Source organism: Ochotona curzoniae, unplaced genomic scaffold (assembly GCF_017591425.1).
Source record: "Ochotona curzoniae isolate NIBS_2020 unplaced genomic scaffold, NIBS_Ocur_1.0 contig_2210, whole genome shotgun sequence".
Lineage (NCBI taxonomy): Eukaryota > Metazoa > Chordata > Mammalia > Lagomorpha > Ochotonidae > Ochotona > Ochotona curzoniae.
This window is the reverse complement of record NW_024465369.1, coordinates 16,877,499-16,893,284: the sequence shown is the minus strand read 5'-3', so window position 1 is coordinate 16,893,284 and position 15,786 is coordinate 16,877,499. Positions and strand designations below refer to the sequence as shown.

The 15,786-nt window shown below is 40.6% G+C and overlaps 1 protein-coding gene across 2 annotated transcripts in view; it reads left to right on the top strand.

Annotated features, from left to right (window-relative positions):
* The window catches only part of NEB (nebulin), a 189,642-nt gene that overhangs the window by 13,213 nt on the left and 160,643 nt on the right, over positions 1-15,786 (top strand). For both annotated transcript variants that reach the window (XM_040971562.1, XM_040971563.1), the window contains 8 exons: positions 2,896-3,000; positions 9,222-9,326; positions 9,959-10,066; positions 12,336-12,452; positions 13,963-14,067; positions 14,153-14,260; positions 14,355-14,459; positions 14,846-14,944. In XM_040971562.1, the coding sequence (XP_040827496.1) occupies positions 2,896-3,000; positions 9,222-9,326; positions 9,959-10,066; positions 12,336-12,452; positions 13,963-14,067; positions 14,153-14,260; positions 14,355-14,459; positions 14,846-14,944 (852 nt within the window). The remainder of the gene's footprint in view (positions 1-2,895; positions 3,001-9,221; positions 9,327-9,958; positions 10,067-12,335; positions 12,453-13,962; positions 14,068-14,152; positions 14,261-14,354; positions 14,460-14,845; positions 14,945-15,786) is intronic.

The following is a 15,786-nucleotide window of genomic DNA, read 5'->3' as shown; positions in this document are numbered from 1 at the left end:
ATTCTGGGGATAGTTTAGAAATTTAGTACTGTTACATAGTTGTAAGATCAGAGCAAAAGTGATAGCTGAAGATAAGCGTATACAAGGGAGGAAGAATGGGCAAGGGCAGAGAGCTGGAGGACACCCATGAGAAGGATATCTGGAGAAGAGCCAGCAACAGGATGAGAGAACCAACGGGGAAGTTGACAGGGAACCAGAAAATGCCCTGTCATGAGTCCAGGGAGAAGTTCCAAGAAGACAGTTAATCTCTTGATGCCTCCCTTTGCCCATAAAATGGAGAGATGAGGGGGTCACTTCTGTGCCACTCCAGTGCTAAAGACTTTGAATAACTCAAGCTGACCACATATTTGAGATATCACAAAGGAACACACAATGAAGGAGAATAAACATAATGAAATAAGATCTTCCCTTTTATTCCTTACAAAGATTTGGCAATTAAGGTACAATCTTTTATTATTATTATTATTAATGCAGATGGAATGTGTTCTAAGTGTCAGATAACCAATATGCCTATTAATACTGATGTCAACACTAAATTTTTCCAATGCTTATGCTGGCTTCTGTTCCCACAGCACATTACTGAGTAGGCCCCGAGATTTCAGGTGAACAGCTTGTGTTTAGGGATTCCATCTTCCTTCCTGTACCTTCTTCTTGATCCCTTGTAACTGTATTCATCATGTCTTTCTCATTATCTAAGCAGATACAAAATATTGCAAACTGATCTGGAGTCCAGAATTCTACCTGGACAGAATTCTAAACAAGGTTCCTGAGAAAGAAAGACTTGCAGATTTGATTTCTCTGAAATTTCTTGACAGGATGTCATACTTAATAAGTACTTCTGTTTGAACATCCTTTTCTCCCCACAGACTTAACCAACCATGGAAAATCCCAATTGCCTTATACCTAAAATTAAAATTTCACTTATTTAAAAGAAAGTAAGCAGTGGAGTTTCTATAAATGCACTTTAATGTCTGTTTTAATCTCAATTGATTTAATGTTCAGGAAATCCTTTGTTATAAGCATTAGGTAGCTATTATTAGGAGATATAGCTGAAGATGATTGGGATTTTGGAACTGTCCAACTTTTACTTTTATCAAGAATGCTACCATGTGGAAGGAAAGTCAGTAGAGAAGTTTCCCAGTTGTGCAGAAGAAGAGATGCAAGGATGATTTTCCTCTTCAGGTTTTCCCTGATGGCCTCAGTATGAAATACATGTATTCAGAAGTCAGATGTCAAATCCTTGCTATAGCCAGGAATTGTGCAGACTTGCAAAGATTGCCGATGAGTGGCCATGTCCTCTGCCATCCCAGGCTCACAGTTTCAGGAGGGACGGATATGTAAATGGCCTGTTACAGTGCCATCCACTGGCTCCTTTGAGGGAGATCAGGATCAAGTTGAGTGAGATCCCTGAAGAAAGACACTTTGCCTCAGAAGTCAAGGGGTTGGGGGGGGGGGGCGACTGAGTCCCTCTCATCCTGAGACGTGGAGGAAAAGCAGGGGGAAGAGTAAAGTTGGGGCATTCCATGGAGAGGGAAGAGCATGGACAGGTTCCTTTGGCACTTGAGATCTTTGTGTGTCTGGGAATTTCTAGAAATCTCTACATTATGTCAGGTAGAGGGCAAGATTGGAAGAAAAAGCCAGAGAAATGAGTAATGAAGAAAAGGAGAGCACAAATGAAGGGATTTATAATTCATGGATACCACAGTTGTTTACAGTGATAGAGATCAAAGGAAAGGGAGACATGAAGGAGATGGAGGATGTGAGGAAGAGGAGGGATAGTGGATGAACTAAGTACAATGAGAGGCTAAAGGAAATGACATCCTGGACTTGTCTCTCTCCGCACTAGGTCATGGGTAGCAAAGCAGGGATCAGTGTGGAGAACAATGTGTCTTGTATTTCTTTACACTATAAAAAGGAATGTGAGAGTCGATTGGGAGACTAAAAAACCTTATTGAATTTTACAGTAGCCCTGTGAGTGAGACTGATCAGGAATTTAAAATGGAATGGTGAAGCTTCACTGAAAACAAATGACAATTGGATGCCAAATGCCAGAGTATTGAGCACAAAGTCCCAAGCAAGCTGCTCACCGGACATATCACTGAGTAGGCTCATAGAGTTTATTTATTTGAAATAAAGAATGACAGAAAGATCAAGATCTGTTAATTCGGAGCCCAAGGACAGACTGGTAAAAGCCAAAGTCAGGAGCCCAGGGCTTGTTGGGGTCTCCCACATGGATGACAGGTGCACAGGTGTTTGGGCCATTTTCTGTTGTCTTTTCAGATGTCTTAGTGGAGAATCAGTTCAGAAGTGGAACAGCCAAATTTGAACTGGCATTCTGATATGGAATGCCAAACTATCAGGCAGCAGCTGAATGTACTTGACAACAATGTCAGCTCCAGGCTTGTACATTTCAAGCTAAGTGCTTGATTCAGAGGCTTGATTCTTCTTACTCCTGCTAGTCAAGTTACATTGCCCAATTTACAGAATTTTGTGATTTTCTTCAACAGCACTTAGCATCCTATGTATAAGAATAGAGAAAGTATGTGGTTCAGTTGGGCCAAAGACGGGGATTTGTTAAGTGGATGTGCTAAAAAGATGGCTTTTAAGTTAAAAACATTGGTTAAGAGAGAATAATTACAATTGTAAATCATGATATGAAAGGAAACAGATCCAGGCCTAAGAGTCCTAGAGAAAGGGGAGAATCCAGAGGAACAGAAAACGCACATCAGTCTTGATAGCAAGGGCATGTGACAGCTCTAAGGATAAAGTCCGGTAATATGGCACAGTAAAATATGAAACATCAAATAAAGATGAAATTTTTTTTTAATGCTAACCATTGAAAACTGGAAATAGAATAATTGCCTATGACTCACAAACATGCTTGTCTTTTGTCAGATTGCCTACAAAAAGGGTCACGCTGAACAGCAAACTCAATTCACATCTCTGGCCGATCCTCCAGACATAGAATTTGCCAAGAAAGTAACTAACCAAGTGAGCAAGGTAAGTATATAGACCCAGCACACTGTGTTTTGAAAATTCTGTTTTGTGAAAGTAACCTATGGATGATCATGGTGAACGAATAAACATCTAGCTAGCTTGATGGATCAGTCATTGACACATGTGAAAGTCACATTTTGAAAGCAGACTCCTATCCTTAACAGCACTTGACATTTTTTCTTATGGGAATAATATGCACCAACAGAGTAACCAAGCAACCACACACTTGCACAAGGATCTGGCTTAATTCAGTGTGAAGATCCCGTAGAGTTCAGTGCTCTCAGTAAGACTGGGGGAAGTAGGAACGCATTGAGTGGGCTCCTAAACACAGCCTAGTTGACAACTGTGGGCAGTGTGCTTCGTAACTTTTAAGGGCCCAGCCAAGAGCTTAGTTTGCCTATATTTAGGCTGGCAAACTGTCTCTGAGGAATGCAGCCCTGACAAAGAATGCAGAGAGACAAATGCTGAACACATGACTAGGCCTATGAAAAATTCCTATTTTAAATTGCTCCAAGTCAGGCCACTTTCTCCTGGGATACTGCTGTCTTTGAATACCTTTTCTTTCTTTTTTGCCCTTTGTTTGAGTTGAGTTTCCACTGGGTCTTCTGCTTCAATTTTGATGGAACGTGAAGATTTCTGTTTTGTCTAAATATGTTTTAAGGGGAATTATTTGTTGAGTAGAAACCAGAGAAGAAAAGATACAAATGATGGAGTTTGTTCTGTGATGTGTTCCTAGTGTCTGATATTACAGATTGCCTAAATGTATAACTTCATTAACAGGAATACTACCAATCTGAAATTTTCCCTGGCTTAAGTGCAAATTAACTTTAAAACAATGCACAGAGATAGTCCAGCGAGGGTATTGATATTTTAAATAAAATTAAGGAGAAAGATAATTTATGTTTTTGAAATAAAAAGGAAAAGGTGTTTTAAAGTAGCCATTTAATAAAGAAAAAGGAGTCTTTTTCATCTTATTTGATGCATACTGTAAAAGGTATCTTACTAAAAAAACTTTATTTCATCTCATTTGAATATGCAGCATGAGTACTTAAAAGTGGTTCTTAAAAATCTTTTTAAAATGTTTTTATTTTGGGTCTAGCAAATGGCCTAGTGGCTAAATCCATGCCTTAAATCAACAAGGGTCCCATGTAGGTGCCAGTGCAGTCCTGATTGTTCCGCTTCACATCCAGCTTCCTTCTTGTGACCTGGAAAAGGCAGTTGAGGATGGCATAAAGCCTTGGTACCCTGTACCCATATTGGAGACCCAGAGGATACTCCTGGCTCCTGGCTTCAGATTGGCTCAGCTCTGGCTGTTAAGGCCACTTGGGGATGGAAGATCTTTTTCTCTGGGTCATCTTTTATCTATCCACTTTTCCAATAAAAATAAATAAATAGATAAATAGATAAATGAACAAATCTTTTAAAATAAGTAAAACATGAAAATAAAATAAAAATTTAAAGACATATTTATTTTTACTTGAATGAATTACAGGGAGAGAGAGAGAGAGAGACAGACAGACATGGAGATCTTCTCTCCGCTGGTTTACTCCCCATGGCCAGAGCTGGGCTGGTCTGAATCTGGAAGCCAGGAACTTCGTCTAGATCTCCCATGTGGGCACAGGAACCCAAGGATTTGGGCCACCCTCTGCTGATTTCCAAGACCATAAACAGGGAGCTAGATTGGGAAGTAGAGCAGCTGCAACATAAACTGGTGCCTATATGGGATGCCTGTCCCCCCACCATAGGTGGAAGATTAGCTTGCTGTGCTACCATGTCCTCCCCTACCAATTTAGATTTGCAAGTTAGTTTAGATGTATATATTTCAGTCCCGGTCCAATGCTTTGACTGGTTAATCTTCAGCCTTGCAACGGTAAAGTAGAGGAGTAATTGATAGCAGTCCATCAAGCAAGAAACCATCCAACAAGGGAGACATGGACTGCCAAGAGTGACTGATCTGTAGGAATCTTCTCTCCTGATGTATTTTTCACTAACAATCTCTGTTGATTTCCGTTTCAGCATCATCATATCCTCTTTGCTTCCAAAATAGATACAAATGTACTTTATCCACTCACTCCTATGCGTTCATACCCACAGTATTTCTTTGCTGAATCATGCCTCCTTTCCAGTTTAGATGATAAATGATCATATGTTTTGCACTGATTTTGTTACTACTATGTTTTGTTGACCAGCCTTTCTTCCACCGCATGTTGGAACCAATTCTTCCAGCTTTCTTTGGCTAAAGCCATTGACTATATGGTAGTATTGTCTCCTGGCTCAGTTTCGCTTAGATAGCTCTATTACAGGTGGATGGACACACAGAAGTGTTCCTAAAAGCAGGCATTCCAGGCGAGGAAACTGTAAGCTATGGTTGGCTAAAGATGGGTTCTGTAATTCTTTCGAGAAATCCCTTTTGTTTCTCTGTGCCTGCTTTAATCCCCCGTAGTTTTATAATCAGAAAAAGCACAAGATGTTTGAATTTCTGATTGGATACTCAAGTAGATTCTAGAATTTTAAAAAAAAATCCTACAGTGACATATTGTCCCACAGCAGGAAGTTGCTGGGCTCTGGTTCTCTGAAACCATGGAAACTCTTCTATCACACCAAATTAGGAAGACCCCCATTGATTCACCAGAGAAGATTTGATTAAATCAGAAAGACAGCCCTAGGCTCGCTGTGGGTAATAAAAATTCTGGTTGGGACCCCCTTCCACCCTCTGAAAGGATAGCTTTTGGAGGAATAGAGCCATCAGGCACCCTAATATTGAGCCATTCAAAAACAAACAAAAGGGAGAAATATGCTTAACCAGCTTTGTTTCCGCTTTCTGTTTGATAACCTCATAAAATCTCCAGCTGCAAATGTGACAATAGAAGATGAATCCATGTGTTAAAGCCATGTGTCTTCTATGGATAAGGGAGTATGGCTTGTGAGGACAGTCTTGTTCTATGGACATGTAGTCAGTTCATTTCCACAAAGGGTACCCAAAGCTTGTCATGGACTCGATGTGTTTTCTTCTGTTCAGCTAACACATTGGGGGAAAAAGCATTGCACAAAATTAAATTCTTTCCACCAGGTTTCTGTTGGCAAACTCCAGAAGCAACGTAATGGGAAGGAAGTGTTAGGAACAACCCTAGGGCTTGGTGTGGGAGGAAGGTGTTAGATTAGAGGGTCCCTCCTTCATGTGTCATACAGCAGACCAGACATGCAGAGTGACGCCACTGTGGCTGGCAGAAAAGGACTACAACTTTTCTTGGCTTCTCTCCTGTATGAAAATGAAGGACAAGAACATAACTTCCCCATGGGTAACAAGTTGCAATCTTCCCAACCCTGAGTAGAACATATCTCCCCAGATTTAGGCAAAGCCCCAGGATGGAATCATTGAAATGGAGAGATCCGTCTCTCTTTGACCCTCCATAGCTTGGTGGCTGGGGGAAAGAACAGGTTGGGGTTCATGAAGGAGAAGAAGGGAGGAAAGACTCTGGATAAGGGGGATAACTGATCTTAAATTCTTGCTTTGCTTCTAGTTTTGGAACTCAATTTGCTTTGGGAGGCAGAGACATACAGCGGATGAGAGATGAGAGATCTCATCCGCTGGGTCACTTCCCAAATGCCCAGTAGCCAGCCTGGGCCCAGCGAAAGCCTGAGCCTAAAACTTCTTTTGGATCTTCCACATGGATGATAGAAACCCAAGTACTTGAGCTAGACCTGCTGCCTCCTGTGGTGCACATTAGCAGGAATTTAGAATTGGGAATGGAGCTGGGACTTGAACTTGTTGATTTTGATATGGGTTGCAGGTGTCCAAGGCTTCTGGACTGCTGTGCCCAAAGGCCCACCCTTGTGTCTTACATTCATCTTTTTAAAAGTCAGACATTTATTTTTCACTGTGAGAATCAATTACTCAGTTTCCCTTAGCAAATCTTCAGATACAGTTCTGATTTTAAAGATAATATTCCAATGTTAGGATATCATTTAAAACACAAGGGTACCTTAAAAAGTTTATAGAAAGGTAGAATTATAACAAATTTATTTTTGAGAAAAAAATTTGAGATTGGACCGTAGTTGTTTCATTTCCATGAAGCCCTTTTGTAACTACTACTTGTCAAATCTAAATCATTTGACAGAAGCCTCTGTATGTCAGGATTGAGATGCACTGGGCCCAGTTGCTCCTAAGCAGGTGGCAGGGCAGGAATCCTACACAAATTGTGGTTTAGGAGATGTTAATCTGTGGTGATTATACACCAGGACCCTTTGGAGTTGTGTCTATGGGCATTTTATAGCTTTCTCAGATTCTTTAACAGATCCATGCGCCGCTAAGATTAGAATTACTTCTGTAGATGCTTTCAGCAAATCCAAAATCAATGTTATTGACTTCCATTCTTCAAAGCTTAAAAGGAGAAGGGTAGGTAAATTAATACAAATCCCAGTAAAGATTTTCACTGGAGAATTTTGTCTCTCACACAGATTTTTTTCTCTAGAGTTTTTACTTTCTGTTACAATGATGTTTATTATTGTAGCTATTATACTGTGCACTTGTCTGGCATTGCACAACTTACAAAACCCTATTTCTTGCATGATCTTACGTAATTTTTCATCAGTCCACTGTAAATGTTATTGACAACAATTGTAATTGAGAAAATGGAAGTTCAGAAAGACTAAGTCACTCCTTTAGGAGTCAAGTCTTGGGGATGTGAGGATGATCTGGCTATGACGTTATCCCGTTGATTGCCAGGATGGATTTGGCTGATCTAACTGGCTAGGGGTTGTCCCCTTCCTCACTCACCACTCCATGTGTGTGCCTTCCAAAGCTGCATGCTTTGTCCAAGAGGACCACCATGCCTGCTAAAGGAACACCAGTCTTTGCTAAAGGGTATATAAGTAGCTGCAATCCCCTGCTAGAACCTCCATACAAGCTCTCAAGGAGTGAAATCCTGGGCCCAGAATTTCCAAACCCATGGCTCTAAAATGTGTAGCTATGGAAACCAGATAGCTATTAATTGGTATATTAGCCCTCTGAGGAGACTAAGGAGGGGCCTTTGTGAAGGCTGGACTTTGTTTAACTCAAGCTCATTGATGTTGCACTTACTTTTTCTAGCATGTGGATGTTAAGTCTGTTCATTTCTGTGAACCATGGAGGACATGCGTCTGTCTTGGCTCTGACTATCACTCAGGGGCCAGGTTTGAGATTGGCTGAGGTATTTCCACTCTAAGAACGTTTGGGCCCAGGATTCAAAAGCCACTTATCATGGTCTCTCTTTTGGCATGTGTGGTTTGAATAAACATTTGTGAAGCAACTTTGAAATACTGCCTTTAAAAAAAAAAGATTTGTATTTTTATTGGAAAGGCAGATTTACAGAGAAAAGATGAGATAGAAGGATCTTCTATTCACTGGTTCCCTTCCCAAATGGCTGCAATGGCCAGAGCTAAGCTGAACTGAAACCAGGAGCCAGGAGTTTATTCCAGGTCTCCCACAGCAGTGCAGAGTCCCAAGGCTTTGAGTCATCTTCTGCTGTTTTCTCAAGCCTCAAGTAGGGAGCTGAAGGGGAAGGAGAGCAGCTAGGACACAAATCAGTGCCCATAAGAGATCTTTGCACTTGCAAGGCTGAGGATTAGCGAATTGAGCCATCATGCCAAGCTCCAAATAGTTTCTCTTGTGTCATGTTTTGAAGATGTGAGAATGAAGATATGACACTTGTCTTCAAAGAACTCACAGTCTAGGGTTCAGTTGTGGTGATATTGGAGTACTATGGGACAGGGTCTCATCTTCGAATTTTTTTTTTTAAATATAGATGAGGAGATATTACTCTTTAGCCTGCCAGATCAATTTTATGGTGATTGTTGCTTTAAGACATAACTAGGAGTTTTTGGTAAAGCTTAGAAATGAATGACTAAATTCATTTGTCATGGAAATCTTAGGTAAATATGGTTTGTTGCAACTGAAACATCACAATAGGATGACTTCTGATCCTTCCTCAGACATGAAGGAACTTCTGTAAAACCTTCTGTTTTTTTGCTTCTCACAAACCACCTCTCAAATAAATAAATGCTTAAAATTCCAAATGAATTAAATCCTTAAACTCAGCAAAGAGAGTAGTACTTCCTTTCACATTTTCTACTCCCCCTCCCCCCAGCCTTTCTTGACCAGCCTACTCAGGAGGCACTGAAATACTCATTATTGCCCAGTTTTCTATCACATTTGTTAATTTTTGAATTTTTCTTTGTTTTGCTAGCAAAAATACAAGGAAGACTATGAAAATAAAGTCAAAGGCAAATGGAGTGAGACACCTTGCTTTGAAATTGCAACTGCCAGAATGAATGCTGATAATATCAGCAATGTGAGTATAAAAGGGTAGCTGATATCCTGGGAGAGGACGCCTTTTCTCTATGGCGTCTAGCTACGGGCTACATCTGTGATAGAATAGAGAGCATGAGAATCCCTCCTCTCAAGGATGGGACAGGAAAGAAATTCCATGAACACTTCCTTTGGAGAAACAGTATTTTAACAGAATTCCTTTTTTTTTCAACCTAAATTGGGGTGGTGTACAACATTGCCAGTAGACTTTCTTATGGGCTGCAAAGTTCAAGGAGCTCGTTTTAATGTACTCTGCCTAGAGAACTAAAACTGCACATTTGTGAAAGTTGATCAATTCAAATTTTCTTTACTTGGAGATATAAGTCTATTTTATTTCTTTTAAGTTTTCTACTCCTTGACATCAAGAGTTCTTCCTTAGTGGCCAAGAAGGACCATTTTAATGATTCTTTGAGCTCTTTTTAATTGCTTCAAATCTCTGTTATGCTATTAATCACATTAGTGGAGGCATCACATTCTTGAACATAATCTGACCTGCTATATCAAGGGGCGGTGATGGCTTCCAATATTTTCTCCAAATGCCCAGTAACCTCCCTGGGAATCCTGGACATAGTTTGTTTCCATTATATTCTTCTGGCATGTTTTGATGTCTTACAGAGGAAATACCAGGAAGATTTTGAAAGCATGAAAGACCAGATCTACTTCATGCAGACTGAAACACCAGAGTATAAAGTGAACAAGCAAGCTGGAGTGGCAGCTAGCAAGGTACAAGGGCATTTTCCTATGCATCTTGGTGATGGTAATATGGATGAATCTCTTGCAACCCTGGCTCTTGTTTGGGGGAGTTACCAAGGTGGATACAAGTGGATTCAGGCATTTGTACAAGAATAGGGTGAAAATAACACAGTGACAAAGGACTTTGAAATTATAATAGGATCACTCAATATTGCTTTTTAAGATCACTCAATATTTAAAAAAAATCTTTGTGACACATGAGCATTAACAAGGTCCAAGTTACATCTTTAATACTTTATAGAATAAATTACATTTTTTGTATCCAAAAGTAAAATGGTTATACTCTTAGCTAGTAGGACTTCTCCCACCAGAAAGACAGTTGGCAGCCTACTGTAAAGACGGGTTCTCCCTTACTCAATGCTGCCATTATACTTATTATTTTCTCACTGACCAGAGTAAGATCTGGTCACAGACGAGACACAAATCATTGGATATCTTCATATGTTCCATAGGTCACTTTAGTAGACACTTGGACTCCTTGAAATTCTGAAGTGAGATGGGTACTGGAGAAAGCATACACTTTGAAACCAAGCACAGGGGTTCTAATGCTCTCCTTGGCTGTGGCAGAGGAAAGAAAAGCAGGATAATCACATCCCAGGTGCAATTCAGTGATATCTTGTAGCAGCAGGAAAGGCAGGGCAGTGTTTAGAAAGGAGAGCCTACCTGATTTATTGAGGGATTGGCTGCTGACAAAGTGTTTTTAATAATAAATTTATTTATTTAACACTCAAGAGTTAGAGAAGGGGAGGCTGAGGGAGGCATAGATGGAAGGAAAAGAGGGAAGAGAGACAGGAAAGAGAATCTTTCATTTGCTAATTTGTTGTCCAGACGGCTCATTCCAGGAGCTGGGCCAAGCTGAAATCAGAAGCTACTTCCAGATCTCTCACACAGGTGTAGGAGACAAAAATATCCGGGTCACCATCATCATCTTTTCTCAGACCATCATCAGGGAGCTGGAAAAAGAAGTGGGGGCAGCTGGGACTTGAACCAGTACCCATGTGTGATTTTGCCATTAGCCAGTATGACAAAATGCTGGCCCCTAAAAAGGGGCTGTTAAGATAGGAGAAAATACTACCAAGTGGCTATACTTATGGGAAAAAAATTGAAAAAGGGACAATTGAGTGATGCTGGAGAAAGGAGGATGAGATGAGGTTCTTGAGTAGAAGAAGGGGATGGGACCTGGTGCTTGAGAAGAGGGGCTGGCTTGTTAAAGATCCAGTAGCTCCTCCAGACAGCAGGGAAGCAGGCTCTGCATCCAAGGGACAGGTAGGGAGATGAGAGCTTGAGAATTCTCTCCTGATTGTTTCCAGTTTTTCAAGGAAATGGATACTTCTCTAAGGCAGGAAAGACAGCCTGCCTTCACTCCCTACAGAGTAGCCCATGCATTGTTTATGTCAGCCTTGGTCCCAGTGTATTTCAGTTGGATATCTCATGCCATGTGAGTCCAAACTCTGACACTATGTTTTGAGGTTCTTTCATGCTGGTAGATTACCTGGGGGTTCCTTGAACATCTATGGTTGTATGTTCTGATTATATGGCCTACACTGAGGCTCCTGGTCAGATCCAGGATTAGTTTCTTGTTCTAGTCCCTGTGGGTACACATACCCCATGGGAGGCTTTTGGATTCCATCTCCTCACGACTTCCCACATCTGGAATTAAAAGACAAATGTGGGAAATAAAAAAGGAAAAGGTGAGATTGCCTCTCTTCATCCGATCCCAACTCCTTTCCCTCCTTCTCCTGTTCATGCGTTAAAGCTGTGTGTGCCCAACAGTGTCACAGGTGAGACACTGCAGGGCAGAACTGGGATGCTTTTGGCTTATTTCAGAAATGTGTTCCCCGAAGCAGCTGGAGGAGAAGCCCTGGGAGCAGCAGGCATTTGGAATGTGAGGTGCTGTCACTGTTTAGGGATCCAGCTCTCTTCCGTGATGTATGTGACACACTCTCTTGGAGGGCAGAGATCACGTGCTGTTCTTTCTTGTATCTGTCCCAGCACCAGGCACAGAATTGACAGCCTATGAATGTTTTTTGAATGAATGGGAAATCCAAGGATCCAAGAAATATATGCAGTTTCTCTGCAGCTGTCTTAAGCTTCTAAGAATATTTTGGTTATAGAATGCCAAGCTGCCACTTTCCTAAAGAGAAGATTGATTTGTAGGACTGTGTCATAATAGCCACAATTGAAGTGAGGACAAAAACAGCCACTAGAGTTATTTTGTTATTTTCTTTCTCTCCAACAGGTGAAATATAAAGAGGACTATGAAAAGAATAAAGGAAAAGCAGACTACAATGTACTTCCTGCCACAGAAAACCCACTGCTCAGGCAGCTGAAGGCAGCAGGAAATGCCCTAAGTGATGTAAGTAGATTCTTGTGAAAAAGTGCTTTCTGCATCTCAGTGGCAAGGGAGATTTTTCTCTATCTGCAATGATTAAATTCACATAAAGTTTTTCAAGGACAGTGAGACTGTGGAGTAGTGGTTGGCTGGGGCTGCCCAACCATAGGAAGTTGTATGCACCTAGGAGCCTCACATGCCTGCAGGCCTGTGGACTTATCCACTGGGGCAAGGAACTCCTCATTTGCTTATGAGATCTCTGAGCCTCTTCTGCCACGTGGGCTCCATATGATCTTGATAAAGACACAAAGAGACTTAAACGGAGGTGTCTACCTCAGACAATAGAACTTTAAAAATGGCTCCCTCACTCTTCAACAACAGTTTCTCCTTGTTGGGAGTTGTTAGAAGCCTGACCAAATATGTTGGATAAATGAGATTGACCTGGCATTAAAAGACTTACAGCTTAGATATGCTAATTTTCTTGAGTTAACCCATGCACAATGTACACGTGAGTTAAAACAACTCATTTTACTCCATAAATGTATGTAGTTGTGTCATTGAAAAAACAAAGGGAAAAAAATCTAATAGTCCATGGCCGTGTGTATTGTGTGAGTGTATGTGTATATAAGAAAGCAAGACAGAATATGTACTGAAATATGTAATCGTTTGAGTTTCTACCTCGTGGTTAGGTTTGTGTTAACCCTTCCCAATACTCAGAGATGAAATGCAGCTCTGTGTGGGTTAGCTGTCTTCTCTCTTTCCCTTGAACTAAGTTAGTCCTGTAGGAAACATGTGCACATGAGTGAGGAGTGGGTGGGCTGATGTGGTAAGTGAGAGTGTAAGTGGGTCTGTCTACAGAGCTTGACTGGGACATCCTGGCCCATTTGCCTGCTCACTGAAGGACGTCTTGATCAAACCAGTCAAAGCTCAGGGCTAGCTGTGCTTAATCAAAACCAAAATATAGATGCATTAACAAAAACTATTTTCTGTGATGTTTTGAAAAGTCCATGTAAAAACTGACAGTGGTGCACTTTATTCAGTCTTTAAAACCAACAAGTATTGTGGCTGTTCACATATACCCTATTTTTTAAAGGCTAATTTCTTGTATCATAAGAGATTGTTCTTTGATACAAGGAAGAAGATTGTGTATGTCTCAAGTTATATTAGCTTTTAATGTTTTAGCATTTATAAAACAACCTAATGTTACTCAAAATTGCTGTGTTTTCTGTGGAGTCATCACTGAGTAAGAGTGAGAGGAGAAGAGAGACACAGAGAATATAGAAATACCCAGCCACCCCTACAACAGCTGGTCAAGGGTAGTATTTTGATTTAATTTCTTGAGAATGTTAAGAACTTGACCTTTACCAGAACCACCAACAGAAGACATTTCGGACTCATGGCATCCTAAGGTTGATAGGTTTTCAGGCAGTTGACAGGTGATTGCTTTTCTTGCTTGGTTTAGTGCTGAGAATATGAGAGTTATAATCAGCACAGGAGAGACAGAGGTTTTTAACAGATTTTTTTTCTTTGACAGAAACTGTACAAGGAAAACTATGAAAAGACAAAGGCAAAGAGCATAAACTACTGTGAGACCCCCAAATTTCAATTGGATACAGTTCTTCAGAATTTCAGCAGTGATGTAAGTAGTTCTACCACCACTCCTTCCGTTAAAAAGATTATCCATCATCGCACCAACTGATAAGTGAAAATGTCTTGTCTTTCAGACTAAATATAAAGATTCCTACCTAAAGAACATTTTGGGACATTATGTAGGCAGCTTTGAGGATCCGTATCATTCACACTGCATGAAAGTCACAGCTCAAAACAGTGATGTAAGTTCTGAGATGATTGCTAGCCCTTTTCGAGACCACATGTTGGAGGCCATGAATCCACGGGTTGTATCCTTACTCTGCTTTCTCCTCATAGAAAAACTACAAGGCAGAGTATGAAGAGGACAGAGGCAAAGGCTTCTTCCCCCAGACGATTACTCAAGAATACGAAGCCATCAAGAAGCTCAATCAGTGTAAAGATGTGAGTCTGAGATGAGCTTTGAATGCAGCTGCTTGCAGAGCCCCTAGAGTCCAGGATGTGTTTGACAGTCTAAAAGTCAGAGTAAGCATGGAAATAGGAAGAAATGGAGGACTACATATGCTGTTTGTCCCTCTTGCCATGCCTGTGTTTCAAGAGCTGGGTCTAACTCATCTTCCCAAAGAAGAGTTGTTGGGGCCCTGAAGATGCAGTCGTGTTTCTCAGGTATATGTAGGAACATCAAGCAAAGAGACTGCAGTCAGGAGAAACCAGTAAATGCTCTATCAGCCATAAGTGTCTTTTGAGAGGAGAGCAGCTTTACTCTTGCTTGGGTTTGATAACTAGTTGTTGTTGTGTGTGTTTTATTTATTTGTTTGTTTCCCCCACAGCACACCTACAAAGTCCATCCAGATAAGACAAAATTCACACAAGTTACTGACTCTCCTGTTATGCTGCAAGCCCAAGTCAATTCTAAACAACTGAGCGATGTAAGTCTCTCTGAATATTTGGGAAATTCAGCTATGAGTGACAGCATTTCATAAACGCTATAGATAGCATCCAGTGACTTGTTTATGGGGGAAAAAAGATGCAAGCTTTAGCAGGCTTAACTTGGATATATTTTACTGACCTAAAATAGTTTCCTGTGTGGTTGCCTTAATTTTTTTTTTTTGCATAGACAACATGTTACAATAAAATGATTCAATAAAGGAAACAGATGTGGCTTAAGATACTGAGAGGAACGTGAGCTCTAGCATAAGGCAAAACTCAATAGAAATTCCAGTTACTGGTGACCAAATTATTTTACCTCTTCATGCCTCATACATACTTCACTTTCATAATTAGTGGCTGTTTGGAAGATGAAGTGAAAGGATATCTGTGTGTAGCATACACCCTGGCTCAGATTTCTCTCTAAGTTTCTGGAAAATGAAGTCTTGGTGACAAGTTTTGCCATTTGAGCTTTAGGCATGGATTTCCAAACATAGGTGCAATTTAAAATAGAATTATTTGTACCCCCAATATATTTGTGATCAGAAATAAAGGTTCTATTCAATGTTTCAGCAATCATGATATACAAAAATGGGATACATAACAGTGTTTATTAGGAAAGTGTCTGCAGTAAATGAATACTGACATGATGAAAATAAAGACAAAATTGTCTATCCCAGGATCCACAGAGCTAAATGAGATACAATGGATGGCAGCATTGTAGGAAAGAGCCAACTGACTCCATCAGGGCCCTACCATAGTGATGAGTATGATCTCAGGAGGGCAGATGTTTGTCAGTTGTCAGAAGTGCAGGTGGCCTATCCAGCTCTGATCTCTCTTTTGA